Below are 16,346 nucleotides of genomic sequence, written 5' to 3'. Positions count from 1 at the left end.
AAAAAATTGGACAATTCTTCAGTTTTCTGATTAACGAAATTTACAGATCAATGTCCCATGTCTCCATAAACTCAGTTGAAACTTGCTCCAAGTTATGGTACAGGCTTATTTTGGCCTAACATATTATTACACATATGACAGTGCCACCCGATCTTAATTACATCCGAAACCAAGGACTGGACTGGAGATCACAAACAGAATTCACAGATCTACATGAACATCCCCTCCATCGCCTTTGGAGCTCAAGCTTGGCAAACTTAAAGGTACAACGCTAGAAAATCTTGATAGGATGAGTCTTGCAACATTCTCAGCTGCAACAGCACTCGTCTCCATTGTACTTGCTGCATTCTCCAAAGCATTCACGTAGTACAAATGCTGACCATCCAAAATAAACGGTGCAAATACTTCAGGAGCTGTATAATGAGGGTATGCACCCCAATTTATTCGAATTGTCTCCGTCCTCACGCTAGTAGTTGCACAAGAAAACCAATAATCAGTATTTATTTAAAGGATCAAGGGCCTCATGAACAAGATGACGATTCCAAAGGAAAATTTGACAGTTGTTAGAGAAAGGTCACTCAAACATTCTGCTTGTATCCAAGCAAAACAAAAAGATAAAAATACAGAACAAATGTTACCCGTATTACTACTTGACTCTAAAAACAAATAGACTAGACGAGCATAAAGATTTTAGTGCAGTACACACCCTTGAGTTTGCTTGACCCTAGGCTCAATTTTAATGCAGTACACAAACAAGGCACGTCTAAGGTTAATCAGTTTTAATTCCATTTGCTAGTTGAATCTTGGTTCAATCACAGAAGAGGAAAACTGAGGAAACTCTGAGGGTGGAATATGTATGTCAGTATGTCAAGCACCCTATTCTCTTTTGCTGTATCCAGAAAACGAGTGCTCACTATTTAGAAAACTAGACTGTTACCTGAAGATACTATCTAGGATTGCATCTGCCATTGGTTTACGAGAGAATATCTTGTAAGTGAAATCTTTCTCATCATGTTGCTTCAGAACTGATATACTTGAGAATGGAAGATCAGGAATCTCAATAGTGCCAACCAATTCCGGGATTTCTGCCACAGAATTCAGGCCAAAATATACCTTGCCCCAAAAAACAAAGAATAATAATTAGGGATAGCATAAAGATTAAACCCAAAATCATACGTAACTGAAAAAAATAAGCATACACACATGATTTTTAGCAATGCTGGTTACTTACAGGATTTAAGAGGCCCCTAACAAAAGTTGCATGCGTGTGTTGCAATTCTCTCTTAGGGATGGAGATTGGAGGATTAAACTTGAGACTCAACTCATCTAGAGGTGAAGCAACCACTGCTATGTCACATGTATAACTGTTCCGCAGGGTGGAATTAAGCTCATAATATTCTCCATTTGATGAAATGGACTCTATCTCTTCTTGAAGGTGCAATTCAACATTAGAACGATCAATCAGTCCGGCAGCCATCTGCCAGTTCCCTCCTTTGATGGCCCACAATCCTCCGCCTGATCCAGCCAATGAAACTGCACCAGCAAGTCCACTCATACTGACACTTTGGCCATAATTGATTCTTGTGATGACCTGAAGAATTCAGCAGAGTGCTAAGTTATAATGGGACTTTTGAAAAACTCAAAAGACTGCTGCACTTTATTTAATTTTGTTGTTTTTTAGCAGAAGACTGCTGCACTTATAAGCCAACTCCATAGTTCAGCATACCAAAATTTCAACAAACCAAGAGTTTCCTTAAGTTGAAATGAAGTAGAACCTCTCCAGGCACCCATGACACATGCTTTTGTTTCCATATACACTGATATAAAGATAACCAGAAGAAAAAAAACGAGAAGCCCTATATGCTAAGAAAACTAACGTATAAGAACAACAATAACAATTTTAGACTAGGGAAAATAAATGGCATGCCCTATATCCAGTTTATCTAATCCTCATCCAGGATACGGTATATTATACACAAATGAGGGGGAAAAAATCAGAATCAAATAAAGTACTTTTGAAACTTGAGGCTATACATCCATTGTTCTTAATTGCTTGTCTTGCAAAACTTTATCCCACCAAAATCCACAAGATATCATCATAAACCACCAAAATGACATTTACAGTTCTAATCTGAGTATGCTTCAAAGTTATGATCCCATCCATGATGACAACGTTTTAATAAAACATTGAAACAATTTGTGCCGATTCTGTGAAATTTGAAGATGCATGGATCTAAAACCACTCATAACAGAGCACAAAAATCCTCTTTTGGCAAGTTTTTAATATCTAGATTTGATAACAATGTGGAAAACATGCAGCACAGCTTGGTAGCACCTTCTTTTTTCGATTACAAGATCTCGCAGGTCTCTCTATTCCTATATAATACTTCAACTGGGCATTAATGAGCGCCCAATGAAATCAATTCAAATTAAGGGCATGAAAAATCTTTATATTAATGAGACTTTATGCATGGACGTAAGATAACAGGGGCGCCAAAAAAGAAAGAACCTTTTCTACTCCTTCCTATATCTACTTTTTGCACAAGATATCATACTATATATTACAAACAGAAGACAAGATCACAGAAGCTCGCTATCATTGAAGTAGATCACTTCAATGGTAGTTGTTTAGGGGTGAGGATGAGACCTCTTTCCCACTTGCCGACCATACACCTCAAATAAAAAGTTTTTTATTTACTTTTTGCACAAGATATCGTACTAACTATTGTAAACAAAAGATATGCTTAGCAGAAGCAAGCTGACATTGAAGTAGATTTCTTCCCCACTCTTATGTAGTTATAAGCAGTGAAATTTTTAACTGAAATATTTTGGTGATGTTTCTTCCATTTACTATTTTTTGTTTTGTTTTGTTTATATGAAACAGACAACACTTCTGGATTTAGAAACCCCACCCCAGTAACCATGTTCGAAATAAGCATATGAGAAAAAATGAAATATTTGGCTGACGTTTCTTCTTTATACTATAGTATCTACAAGCTACAGAAGCTCCAATACACTTGTGTAACATGAATTTAAATTCTAAACAGTCAACGAACTTGCGGAGAAGTACCAATATGTTTATTAAAATCAAATTATCAATCATGTTAAGTTGAAAGCATAGAATCCGAAGTTAACAGAAGTGAAACTATTGATAATTGCAATCCATTAAAGAAAGCTGGGGACTTTGGTTCTTACAGTGACAAGCTCTTGTATCAAGAGGGGAGACAGTCTGGCATCGGCCAGTTCGACAGCCAAAGTGGTGGTGGTGAGATTGTACAAACCAGCCCATTTGAGCATCTCATCCACCGTCTCGAAAACGGGTCTCGTCTCAAAGCTTTCATAATACTTGCAGAACTTGTTTACAGCAGTCTGCACCACACAAAGAAATTCACCAAATTCAACAACAAAACCCTAAGTTAAAACTCAATAAATAAACCATTTATTTAGTTTTATACCTCAACAAATTTGTCCATCCTGATAAGGGAGTAGCCGTATCTGAAGAGCATGAGGAGTGAATTGGCAAGCGAAACTATCTTATCGACAAAGGGAAGCTCTGATTTGAAGCTCAGAGTCTTGAACACAAACTTATGGCCGTCCCAAATTCCAAAAGCAGAAGAGGAGGATTCGTCGGAGGAGGAGGGGCTATTGACGGCGAGGTTGAGGAGCTTGGAGTAGTTCAAAGCGTGCAGGTTCCTGGGGTGGAGAATGGAAGCGCCAGCCTCGAAAATGTGGCCGGACACGTTGACGGTGGCCATGCGACCACCGACGATGGGGTTGCGCTCGAAGATCCGGACCGTGAAGTTGAGATGAGGGGGGGAGTAGCGGCGGAGGAAGTGGGCCACGGAGGAGCCACCGATGCCGCTGCCGATGATGCAGACAGTAGAAGCCGAGTCAACAGCATTTGCATTTGCATCTGATAGGAGGAGGAGGAGGAAGAGAGGGAGGAGTGAGAAAATGAAGGTGGTTGTGGGAGTTGACGCCGACGACAACGACATGACTGAGGGTCCGGGAGGATGAGATTTATGAAAGTTTCTTCTTCTTTCTCTAGTTAATAACTAAATAGTTACATATTTGTACTGTACAAAACCACAGTACAAAACATAGTCCAAAAGGTCTATCTAACCCAAGCGTCAAATATCACAACTTGCATGCTACGGGACATGACCGAGAAAGAGGATCCACCAAATCCTCTCAATCCACTAATTCGGATCCTTAAAATTTGATTCATTGGTTAAAGTTATTGTAAGTTTTAAAAGATCTTTTGTTTATAGCCGTTGGATTAAATTTCAAAGGTGTATATTGATAGATTGAGAGTATTTGATCGAAAGGATCCGAAGATGATCATTTTCCTCGAGAAAAAGCTTCAAGTGCCGTTCGTGTTGCACTACGTATTAATTAGGAATTTAAAGACGAGTTTTAAGACTAAGTTGTATATCTAGCGTAAAAGAGTTGAAAAAGGGGGGCAAAAGGAATGCGAACGAAATGAAACTAGAGCCATGGTAAAGGAAATGAGGGTCCTCTTCTTGAAAACTTGTATTTATATGTTGGATAATATTTGAGTACTCGTTGAAAGTATTCAATTTACTAACTTCATGATGTGGCTAATGAGAATAGTTTGTCGTCTTATTTAAAGAGTGTGTATTCAATTGAGATTTTTAGAGATTTTAATATATTTATAAAAAAAATTATGAAGTTTAATAGATTTCTAGGGATTTTATACAAAACTTTGAGTAAATTCTCTCAAATTCTCAGGAGAAGATGTGAGATTTAAGAATGCTACAATATAGTACGAAATCTCTCTAATTCTCTCGAATTCCCCAACTATTTAAAATCCTTTAAACTTCAATTTCTAATTGAATACATTTAGAACGTTAAAAATTCGTTCAAAATTCTGATTGAATGCGCCTAAATTTTAAAAAATCATTCAAAAATTTCAATCATAAAGTTTTCAATTTGTAATTTAGCATTTAACCATACAAAAGTAAAGCAAAGCAAACCTTCGACCTCCTTACAATTGATCCAACACAAACAAATTTAATACAATTCGTTACGGTCGAAAACGAAAATTTCAATCTCACCTGCACCCCTTCCCTTGTATTGTTATTCATATATGTAGAAAACACAAGTATCTTGAATCCAAGTTAGGTGCACAGTCCTGTCGTATAAACCACTTTAGATGGTTCCGACTCGTAGGTGACCCGTAATTATTCGCACAGTCTTCACGTGATCATAGCACTTGAGCATATTTATTTACACCCAGTCCTGTTGTACAGACCACTTTAGGTGGTTCCGACTCATGTGCAGGTATAGTTAGTAAGTTGGGGATTTGAGCTCTAGATTCAGCCGTACAAGTCATGGTAGGTGACTCCGGCTGACATGTTACTTGCATTGATTGACATTACCTGAGTTACTTACATTTTATGTGGAGGCATTCGACATAGCATATTTCTGAACATGTTTTTGATATATGTGTATATTCTATTTTCTGGGAAACTATATAGGTTTACGGCGAGGTGTTAGAACTTTTGGTAATGAAATGATTTTGAAAAACTTTGTTTTTGCCCACTCACACTTTCTATTTTGCGCCCCTCCAGGTTCTAGTTAGAAGCACAGCTTTGGTGGTTCACGAGGACTTGACGGTGATCTGATAGAGCATCACAAATGTAGGATCACCTTTGAGTGTTGTGTAATTAATATTCTTTCTTTTGGACTGCACTAAGGCTTTCTGTGCTCTGATTATGTTTATCCCACTTAGTCTCACACTAGTGTGTTACTTTAATTAGTTTATTTAGTAGTTTGGTTTTTATTTATTTGTATTTTTATTATTATCTTTTGCTTCCATACTGTGCACATGACTACGTCACCCTCACGTGAGGGTCAGTACGCCTTGATTTCGATCGGGGTGTGTCATGTGTTGCACTACGTATTAATTAGGAATTTAAAGACGAGTTTAAAGACTAGGTTGTATATCTAGCGTAAAAGAGTTGAAAAAGGGGGGCATAAGGAATGTGAACGAAATGAAACCAGAGCCATGGTAAAGGAAATGAGGGTCCTCTTCTTGAAAACTTGTATTTATATGTTGGATGGTATTTGAGCACTCGTTGAAAGTATTCAATTTACTAACTTCATGACGTGGCTAATGAGAATAGTTTGTCGTCTTATCTAAAGAGTGTATTCAACTAAGATTTTTAGAGATTTTAATATATATATATATATATATATATATATATAATTATGAAGTTTAATAGATTTCTGGAGATTCTACACAAAACTTTGAGTGAATTCTCTCAAGTTCTCAAGAGGAGAGATGAGATTTGAGAATGCTACAATATAGTACGAAATCTCTTTAATTCCCTCGAATTTCCCAACTATTTAAAATCCTTTAAACTTCAGTTTTTAATTGAATACATTTAGAACGTTAAAAATTCCTTCAAAATTCTGATTGAATGCACCGAATTTAAAAAAATCATTCAAAATTTTCAATCATAACTTTTCAATTTGTAATTTAGCATTTAACCATACAAAAGTAAAGCAAAGCAAACCTTCGACCTCCTTACAATTGATCCAACACAAACAAATTTAATACAATTCGTTACGGTCGAAAACGAAATTTTCAATCTCACTTGCACCCCTTCCCTTGTATTGTTATTCATATATGTAGAAAACACAAGTACCTACCTACCTACCCAGTACCCACCATCAACTTTAAGCTCCTTTCAAAGTTGTAAAAAGCAAGATGGAGGGGGTATAGTGGCAGAATCATTTACATGGGCAAACTATTGTCCATAGACATGTACTGTTTTAAACATAAAAGAAAAATAGTAAACATCACCTCTATGTCATCCAAGAGAAAAGACTTGAAGACGAAATTAAGGACATCGAATTTGCATATTCCGGCCATTATTAGCAGCTGAGAAATTCTTAGCCTCGCGTGTGTATCAAGTAATCAAGCAATGCAGGTACAATATCTGTTCAGTCTCTACATCATGCGTCGCCTGTCAAAAAGAAACACGTAACCCTCACCTCAGAAGAACATTAAATCAGTACTTTACAATGAAACAAACTTTGCCTAGTCTCAAGTCATAGAAAACCATTTCATGACAGATAGAGATTGGTCTATTACAAGATTGTTAAGGCTTCGAAATAACTATGCCACGCATCAGGAGCCTAATGCATGAGACAGTTTCTTTTTTTGGTCAAAAGGTGCATTTATAAACGCAAAAGGCAAAAGAAAGAAACGGATGCAAACATCTCCAACTAGGAGAAGAGACGCTAAGTTTTTACATGAGGCAGCCGCAGGAACAAGTTCCACAGAGCAAAGGCAAAGCTCCCAAACCAACAAGGTTCCAAAAGTCAACCTAAACCTTTTCAACCTTTTTCCCCTAATTTCTATTCACACAACAATCCAAGAAAAAAAGGTCCGAACCTAGTGACATTCTGTTATTATACAATTCTAACCCGTATTATACTCCTAGGTAAGCACCCTTGGAAAATACTCCTCTTTTCCTTACACAATTAAGGTTGAGGAATACATGCTTTCTTGAAAATGTGTTTTTACAATTATACAACAAAAACAGTTATGCACAATTCAAGTCTTCATACAGTATAAGTGAAAAAAAAACCTATAAATAAATTGAAAGTTAACTCATAATTGAAAACTTCAATACAAAAATGTTGTATCTGAAATCTGAAATGGTTTCCTCCTTAAGTACCAAAAAAAGGGAAACACACACACACAAAGCCCAAGTTTGTAGTCTTGGTTTCTTAGCGATGACTAATAAATCCTGGTGTAATATAGTAATAGATACAATTGTCAGTTTAAAGATTGTTTTTTATATTTTTGCTTTTACTACTTACCCGTCCTGCTTACGCAAAAGCCTCATCTATAGTGATCAGAGTTCACCTAGGGGTGTCAGACGGCTCCTGCCTGTTTGCATAGAGTTCAAGAAACTATATAAGCATGGTGATGAAATTGATTATTTAGGTGCATGGGGAAGACAAAAGCATCATGAGCACATCCAGAGGAGGCAAGGCATACCTTGTTGACGCCCACGAAGTTGAGATGCTTGGGAACTCAGCAAACACATTTGAGTAAGACTTGGTTAAGTATGAAAAGTTAGCAATTGGAGGTAGTGCAGGCACCCTTTCGCCTTTTTTCAAAAGCTCTTGCAAGTCCAACCTCTGCAAAGTCAAGACAGCCCTGGACTCCTTCCAAATGAAGGCAAGTTGACCATCTTCAAACACAAAGAGGGAACCGGGTTTCGAGCCAGGGTATCTAAAACCATACCCGTTGGCAATACCCTCACCTTTAAAAGCATGATTAACATTCACGGGATGGGAATCAGCATCAGTATCCCAAGGGAATGGATCCAATGAAGGTTCATCGATATTTACTATAAACATGGCTGAGCCATTAGGGTGTAGAACATAGTGGGTACCCTCTAATATTTTGGTTGCAATTAGAAACTGTTGCCCCTCGCACTCTTCATAAGAAAGCAAAAGGAAGAAGAGAGCCTTTCCAGGCTTGTCTTTGGTCGGCCTCCCGGGAGGCCACCCAAAAGTGCCTCCCCATAAACCAGCATACTCTTGCTCAGCAGTTGGGATCCGCAAAGGCAATTTGTATAGGGCAAATCGACTTTCATGCATGTTTGGCCATGCTCGATAAGAAGATAACTTCACAGTGGAAGCATGTAAAGTCAGTTCTATTGTATCACCTGATTTCAGAAAATCCTGAAGGGATGCATACTTACTCTCACTGCTGGAAGAACTATTCTTTGAATTACCATTGACAGAGATTGACTTTCCCAGCATCTGATTGATGCTATCCCTAAAGTACCTGCCAAGACTTCTCCTCCTGTTGCATTGTCTGTGGCCATCATCCTCATTGATAGAACTTTGCGAACCACTTGACTGATCAAGACAAGATCTGATCTCACTTAACCGCAGTTGAGTGGGATTCGGAGGAAGCAGATTACTTTCCTTCAAATCCATCTGATATCCACCAAGTTTACGCATTTGAAAAAGCAATGATCTTCGTTCCAATAAGAGCGCTGTACCAATCTGAGAGTTCTCCCCACTACCCCTCAACCTTGGAAAGAGTGGCCCAATTGCTGCATCGGGAACCTTTAGACGGATTTGGTTCATGAAAACCTCAAGCAATTTTCTCCTGTCACTGAAAGCCAAACGACTGAAGGGCACTGAAGTCTCACTCTGCTGAAACACCCTCTGTGACCTTGAAAGTTCACTATTCGACCTACAAATCTTCCTTGACAGCTCCTTATCTGAGTCATTAACAAAACTCTTGCCGTGCAACAATTCAACCCCATTTTTATGGGGTCTAGGCTCGATCTCAAGCAACAGAACATTGCATGACCTGCCAACAGGTTTCACAAAACCAGGATAGACATAGTCCTGTCCCTTGTCCCTTCCATGTAGAAAAAAGGACGAGGAACCATCAGAATCACCAATAATTTCAAATACAGGAGCCCAGAGAAGAGGGCCATCCTCAATGCCTAACGGGCCGAGTTCTTGAGGTATAATGCGGCAGCCAACAACGGAAACAAAACCTGGCATGACATAGACTACATTGCCAAGCTCTGGATTCTGGTGAACCCAAATTCCCATGAGAGGCTGAACACTACAGAGAAAGCGGCAAAGCGCCTTGAAAGATGAGACGGCTTGACGCCAGACAAGAAGGTCTTGGAGAGGTACAATTCCAAGCATCTGGCATTGGGTGAGCCAGACCTTATCGGAGTAAACGAGTTCAGAAAAACTCCGGCAGCAAAGACCGAGATTACAAATGTCCCGAGGTGAAAGGGAGCAGATGACAATGGAAAACACATCATCTGGCAGACGCAGAAGCCAGCTGGAGCTACAGGATTCCGACGACATGACCGTCACCGACGGACCATTCACTGTCAACAACAAATTCAACACACAGGCACAGCTACAATCAATCTATCTTTACATCTAACATACATGATTTACACACACACACACACACATATATATATATGCATAGTCTGCGCAATTCACGATTCACAAAATTCAAAAAACTAAGAAGCAAAATTGTGAAACAATCAGTAACAAATTCCTTCAAGACACTCCCTTTCTCACCAATTAAGAAGAAAAAAGAAGACAAGTTCACGGATCAGACCTGAAGCTGAAGTGGGTTTGCCTTCACTCATTGAAGCGCCATCTCTGAATTGAGAGAGAGAGAGAGAGAGAGAGAGTAGGAACTAGGAAGGAACAAAATTAAAAAAATGGGGGTAATTTTCAGAGCTTCCAAATCTGCATCGAACAATCGGAATAGGATGAGGTCAAATATCTCGTGGAATCAAAGCCGATCGAGTCAGCCACCCAATACTGAATTTGAATGGTGGTGAGCGAGCTTCAAGCCTAAAGCCCAAAAGTCCATGCGCGCACCACACCAGTGCGCGTATGAGAGAGAGAAGAGAGAGACAGACAGAGAGAAGAGAGAGAGAGAGAGAGAGACAGAGAGAGAGAGAAATAATATTCCACAATTTCCACAAGGACTGGTGACGGGGGTGATGTAGGTAGTAGACTCCAATGATTCTTGACTGATTGACCCCTCCCGTGTCCCAGTGTGGAATAACAGTCTGATTCCTACAACCATCGTGTTGGGCAGATGGGCCATGCCCACGCCCTTGCTGTGGGACCGTGGGTGGACGTGGTTACTTTTGATTCGGTTCGAGCAAAAAATACAGAAAGGATGAATTTTTTTCTTTCTCTTATTATCTTTTTCTTTATACTTAGCCGGTTACGAAGTTAAAATTTTATATTAATTTTTTTATAGAAATAATAAAACAAAAAACAAGATATAAGAGGACGGGAGGAAAAAGATAAGAATATAAAGAGAGAGAATCTTATTTCAAAAATATAACCAAATCAATTAGCATTTAATAATTTAGTTTTAACTAACATTGTCATTGAAATCGAGTCAAACAAAATTATTGTAATTTCGGTCAGTTTAAGTCTATTCAATGTATCAACAGTAAGATCCAAAGCTTTAATTTTCTAAAGATACATGCATCTTACACGTTTCATAGCTGATATGGTCGTCGACATGGTGGTCGGGGTAGTAGATATGGCGGTTGATTTCTTCCCAAGTATTCACCAATGTCTGATCAGACTCGGTGCATTCATGTACGTTTGGCCTTCCGGCCACAATCCTCAAGGATGTTAATTGTTCAGAGCATTACTATTACAAGTAGTGTGAGGAAAAGTTCATAAAGTTCCAAAGTTTATATACACCATATGGAAAACTGCGGTTATTATGCGTTATTCTGAGTCTCCTGCCATATTTTCTCTCGTCATTCGCCTCGACAAGTATAACAGAGAGACTCAGAGGACTCGAGGGGCGGTCAGACTGCCATACAACAACTACTAGGTCAAGGAGGAAGTCAGGACTCGAATCTTGCAAACAACCTCTCTTCCAGGACCTAGTTCAAGTGACTCAACCAGCAGGCACTGACTTTGGATGGACAATCACAAAAGGAATTTACAACAGAACCTACTGATACGGTACAATGCGTGTCCAAAAACGTGACTAGTTAAAGCTTGATGAGCGGCTCCATCTGCCTTGCAAGTAATCCTCTAAAGCGATGCTTTGCTCGCCACTGCTAACAGAAACGGAATCATCTTCCAAATCTCGCAGTGCAAGGTTAAGATGGGATTGAATGCTACAAGAAGGTGCTTCTCCATCCACGGCTTCATCTTCTGATACACTCACTTGTCTTGCCCACCTTGTCACTTCTTCATCTCCTTGCAGAAGCTTCAAAACCTGGCAAAAAATGCAAATCACCAACAATTAAATAAATTTGCAGATAAATTAAAAACCAAATAATTAAGTAAAATTCAAAGTTGAAAACGAAAGAAAAAAGTACAAGACTTACTACGCTGATATTAGGCCGAAGGCCAGGTGCATGTCTAATACAAAGGTTAGCAGCCAAAATCATTCTCTCAATTTGATCATGATCATAGGCAATACCCAGGCTTGGATCTAGCAGTTGTGCGACGTTCCCGCTCTTCAAAATTGGCTTTGCCTGGAATTAAATTCATTCAAGTTTTATTTTACAGAACCACAACACACTTGATTGTAAAGAAACATTTGCTGGACTCTGAAACAGAAAATCCACTTTCTTTCTTGAAGGAAATGTACCATTCCATTTAATATTACATATCCGAAACGACTAAAATATTAGAAGATTACGCACACAAATATTTCCATGTCCCAAGTTTGCACAGAGGTGAGGACTTACCCACATCACCAGACTTTCCTGGCCCTTTGGGTCCTTACTGAAGATTGGTTTTCTCCCAGAAAGAATCTCAAGGACTACGACTCCAAATGCATAGACATCAATTTTATCACTCACTTTGCCATGCATGAAGTATTCTGGAGCCAAGTAACTGTCACAGTAAAGAAGAGCGTTAGCAAGAATACCAAATGGTGAAACTATATACTAAAAGACCACTACTCACCCAAATGTTCCTGCCACATCTGTGCAGCTAATATCGGTTGACACTGATGCCGAACAAGCAAGTCCAAAATCTGAGAGCTGAAGAACCAATATATAAAAGTTGATCAGCAGAGGAAGCTTCAAATGATAAACAAGAAATACTAAGGTTACAGCACAGAACCTGCGGCTCGAAATCATCAGAAAGAAGGATATTGGAAGACTTCACATCCCTGTGAATTACAGGTTCTTCACAACCATTGTGTAGATAATCAAGTGCCTCCGCGACACCTATCGCCACATTATATCTCTGCTTCCAACCAAATGCATTTGCATCCTTCTTATTACCTTGACCAGAAAATTGTGCTTCATGAGTTAAGAAAATTGACAACAGAGAAGCAAAACATTTGTCAATACTAATGAGATAGACCTTGAACAATTATTTACCATGGAGGTTCTCTTCTAAGCTTCCTCTTGAAATAAAATCATAGACTAAAAGTAAATGGTTCTCCTCGAAACAAAATCCAACTAGGGAGATTATGTTCTTGTGGTTTAAAGATTTGATTATCTCAATCTCATGAACAAACTCTTTTAATATATCTCCAGATGGCTTCAGGATTTTCACTGCCCACTCCTTTCCATCTAAAGGACACCCTCTATAAACATAACTACTGCCACCTTTACCAACCATGTTCTCTGAAACATGCGAGTTAAAATTTGTGAGAATAACATCCCGCTTGAAGTACACTTAAAACCAGGAACATAAAATTAGGGAAAGGAAACAAACCAGGAATGAAGTTGGATGTTGCTGACAAAAGCTCCTCGTAGCTAAACAATCTACAACTGGATGATAATTTCTTACATGAATCCACAAATTCTTCAGGAAGGGGGTCATTGCCATGGTTAGGGAATAGAGGAGAGTAGATTGCATCCGGCTCAAACGGCACAATTGCTCCACTTATTCCATCCAGCACGGAAGAAGAATCTTCACCATGGCAAGAATTATTCTGTTTCTGATCAGGATAGATTACAGATGAAGTATGCCAGCTCAATGGTCTCAGGACCCATCGAAAAACAGATGTCTTTTTCCCAGATTTCTCCACGTGTTGCCGCTTTGGCAAAAAGGCCTGACGTATAAGCGACCAACCAGGTTTCAAACACTGTGAATCTTGAAGCTTGAAAGAGTTTGAAGCGATGTCTAGTCTTTGGATTGGTACCAAAGCCAATGAATTGTCTTCAACACCTTCCGCTGGCAACTCATCTGCCAATTTAGTCCCAGAATTGTCCAGCAAAACTGGATCTCCAACACAAGTCTCACAATTTATCTGAAGGGTTTTCTTTCCACACCTGGAACAGGATTTTCTTACGAAATGTCGACATTGATTTAGTTCAGAATCATTAGGTGCTTTTGCATCCTTGCTCAGCGACTCACCAACCAAGCTAGTATGAACATAGCTCCGGTTCTGACCATTACCTGTTCAACGACATGGGAAATAAGCAAAATAGTTAAGCCTATTACTTGAATCAAAACCAAATTTATACCGCAATTAACAAAAAAAACAACCTCTAGGCAGCATCAGACTAAAATCAACAAAATCCAGAAGAAGAAAGTTACAAAAACCTTGAAATTGATCTGCAGTCCTATCAGTTCCGACCCTCTTGAACACAATTTTTCCATTATCAACAGCAAAAACAGAGAAATTTTTAGACAATTTTCTCGCACAGTACTTGGCAACGGAAGTCGATGATGATCCAATTCTGTGGTGGGTTTTAGATGTTCCAACAATGGTAGTAGCCGCATGAAATGCTTTTGCTTCCCGAACGAGCAGCTTTCGGACCGAATCGCCTCTACAGACCTTAAGCTTCAGATCAACCTGTTCACAATTGAAGTGCAGTCTCAGCCTCCAAACGAAACAATTAGAATAAGAAGATAGAGAGAATCGCAGTGTGAAATGGGAACCTGCTTCAAGTTGCAGAAACCTTCATAGGCAGAGAGCACAGAGTCGAATGTCTTCACGAGTGAGAGCAATGACGAAGTCCCCTCTGCAACACAAACCAAATTCAACAAAAACCCAAAACCCAAATTCAACAAAAACCCAAAAAACCCAAATCCAATCACGAAAGAAAATCAAAATCCAGAGAGAGAATTAGAGCACAGACCAGAGGTGGCGAGAAGGTGGTCCTCAAGAACATGAATGGCAACGACATTGTCACCAGTCTCCGCCACTTTAACGAGTGCCCACGTCAGCAGTTCCTTGCTGTGTGAGTCTAACTTCACTCCCACCACCACCGTCTTCCCCCCACCACCACAGCCTGCACCGTCTGTTCCACTCAACAACTTCATCTCATCTGCCTCCGACGCCGATTGTGTCCCACTTGCCAGCTGTCAGACAAAAATCAGTTATATTCTTGGGATGCCGATGCGTATGTAGGAAGATGATTCCAGCGAAGGAAACGAATCCAAAATCCAATGGAAATTCAGATGGAATTACGAATTGCGAATTGCGAATTGAGAAAACGAATCGTGGTCGGTTGTTGTTGAAGAATGGAGAATGGAGAACGGTGGGGACGGAGACAGGGTGGGAAATCTTATGCCCACGATATGAGTGTCCGGCCATTTCGGTCTTGCAATTAATTAACCGCAGGAATAAGGGAACATAATTTCTTTTTTTCTTTTTACTTTTTTCTTTTTCGGACAGAGTTTCTCCTTCTTCCTTTCTTCTGAAAAAAAAAGAAGGTAAGAATATAATATAAATTAAAATAGTACAAGTGCTGGAATCCCATCATAAAAAAAGAAATAAATAATATATATTAATTGAAAACTTTAATTATAAGGTATAATTAGTGTTGTTTATAGATCTGGATTGTTTGCCCTCCTCATTCCATACCTTTCCTATCCCCTACTATTTCTATGGTTACGATTAAGCCACGTTAATATTTTATATTCTCATTACTTTTTGTCTTATTATTTTTATAAAAAAATCAAAATAAAATATTAATGTGATTTAACCGTGATCACAAAATATAAAAAATGATAGAAATGGTATAGGATAAGGAGGGCAGACAATCCAGGCCCATTGTTTATATGTAGGAAAAAGTTTTGGCCAAAGAATGTAGAATGCTCACAAGCTATTATCATGTGCGCGCACAAACCCATGTGCTATCTACAAACGAATCTCGTCTTCTAGAATTTATTATCTCCGTCCTTAGATAACATCCTATTCTTTTTACATTTAAAGTTTGGTTGAAGTACTTTCAAATAATTAATAGCGTATTTTGTAAAAATATTTTTACAATTAATTTTTAATAAACATCTCAAATATATCATAGAAAGATACTTTTAAGTAATTTTTTTAAGAATGGTGCTATTTTCAAAAAACACTTAAATACTTTTGGAAGTCAAAATCAATTTTATCAAAAGCATTTTCAGTCATTTTAAGTGTACTTCTAAACAAGCCCTATATGTATGTTGTAATATCTCACATCGCACAAAGAAATGGATCCTGTAAGTCTTATATGTATATTATTATATCTACCTAGCACGATGCCTTTTGAAGCTCATTGACTTCAGGTTCCGTAGGAACTCTAAAGTTAAGCGAGTTCGTGCAAGAGCAATCCTAGGATGGGTGACCCACTGGGAAGTTCTTGTCTGAGTTATCAGAAACAAAACCGTAAGGGCATGGTCGGGACCCAAAGCAGACAATATCGTGTTACGTTGGAGTCGAACTCGAGATGTGGTGGGGGTCTGGACTGGGATGCGACATATGTTGCTAACATCCATATTTACTCCAAATTAACAAGAGATAGTCTAATTTTATTTTTTGGTTTGAATTTCTACATTTGGTACCATATTTTATGTATTTAATACAA

The 16,346-nt window shown here is 38.7% G+C and overlaps 3 protein-coding genes across 4 annotated transcripts; all 3 read right to left on the bottom strand.

The window, feature by feature from the left end:
* Positions 1-6: 6 nt before the first annotated feature.
* On the bottom strand, positions 7-4,010 carry LOC103946782 (farnesylcysteine lyase). The gene is made up of 5 exons (XM_048583393.1): positions 3,456-4,010; positions 3,196-3,369; positions 1,232-1,591; positions 938-1,113; positions 7-466 (listed from the first exon to the last, which is right to left on the bottom strand). The coding sequence occupies exons 1-5, from the start codon at positions 3,993-3,995 to the stop codon at positions 202-204; spliced, it is 1,515 nt and encodes a 504-aa protein (XP_048439350.1). The 5' UTR covers positions 3,996-4,010; the 3' UTR covers positions 7-201.
* A 2,517-nt stretch (positions 4,011-6,527) lies between these two features.
* Positions 6,528-10,459, bottom strand: LOC103946778 (F-box protein At5g39450). Its single transcript, XM_009357570.3, has 4 exons — positions 10,157-10,459; positions 8,039-9,914; positions 7,858-7,927; positions 6,528-6,995 (listed from the first exon to the last, which is right to left on the bottom strand). The coding sequence occupies exons 1-3, from the start codon at positions 10,185-10,187 to the stop codon at positions 7,900-7,902; spliced, it is 1,935 nt and encodes a 644-aa protein (XP_009355845.2). The 5' UTR covers positions 10,188-10,459; the 3' UTR covers positions 6,528-6,995; positions 7,858-7,899.
* Positions 10,460-11,231: 772 nt separating this feature from the next.
* LOC103946777 (protein kinase STUNTED) lies at positions 11,232-15,111 on the bottom strand. 2 transcript variants are annotated; one of them, XM_048583379.1, is made up of 11 exons: positions 14,969-15,109; positions 14,637-14,859; positions 14,437-14,519; positions 14,098-14,350; positions 13,264-13,950; positions 12,924-13,172; positions 12,661-12,824; positions 12,502-12,578; positions 12,282-12,429; positions 11,916-12,065; positions 11,232-11,803 (listed from the first exon to the last, which is right to left on the bottom strand). In XM_048583379.1, the coding sequence occupies exons 1-11, from the start codon at positions 15,092-15,094 to the stop codon at positions 11,570-11,572; spliced, it is 2,394 nt and encodes a 797-aa protein (XP_048439336.1). In that variant the 5' UTR covers positions 15,095-15,109; the 3' UTR covers positions 11,232-11,569. The 2 variants fall into 2 exon arrangements, with proteins under 2 accessions (XP_048439336.1, XP_048439341.1); XM_048583384.1 differs by lacking the exon at positions 12,924-13,172 and having other exon boundaries at positions 14,969-15,111.
* Between the last annotated feature and the right edge of the window lie 1,235 nt (positions 15,112-16,346).

This window comes from the organism of the source record quoted next, unplaced genomic scaffold (genome assembly GCF_019419815.1).
Source record: "Pyrus x bretschneideri cultivar Hongxiangsu unplaced genomic scaffold, Pyrus_bretschneideri_v1 Contig1, whole genome shotgun sequence".
NCBI lineage: Eukaryota > Viridiplantae > Streptophyta > Magnoliopsida > Rosales > Rosaceae > Pyrus > Pyrus x bretschneideri.
The sequence above is the reverse complement of the archived record's forward strand: the minus strand, read 5'-3'. Positions and strand labels throughout refer to the sequence as shown.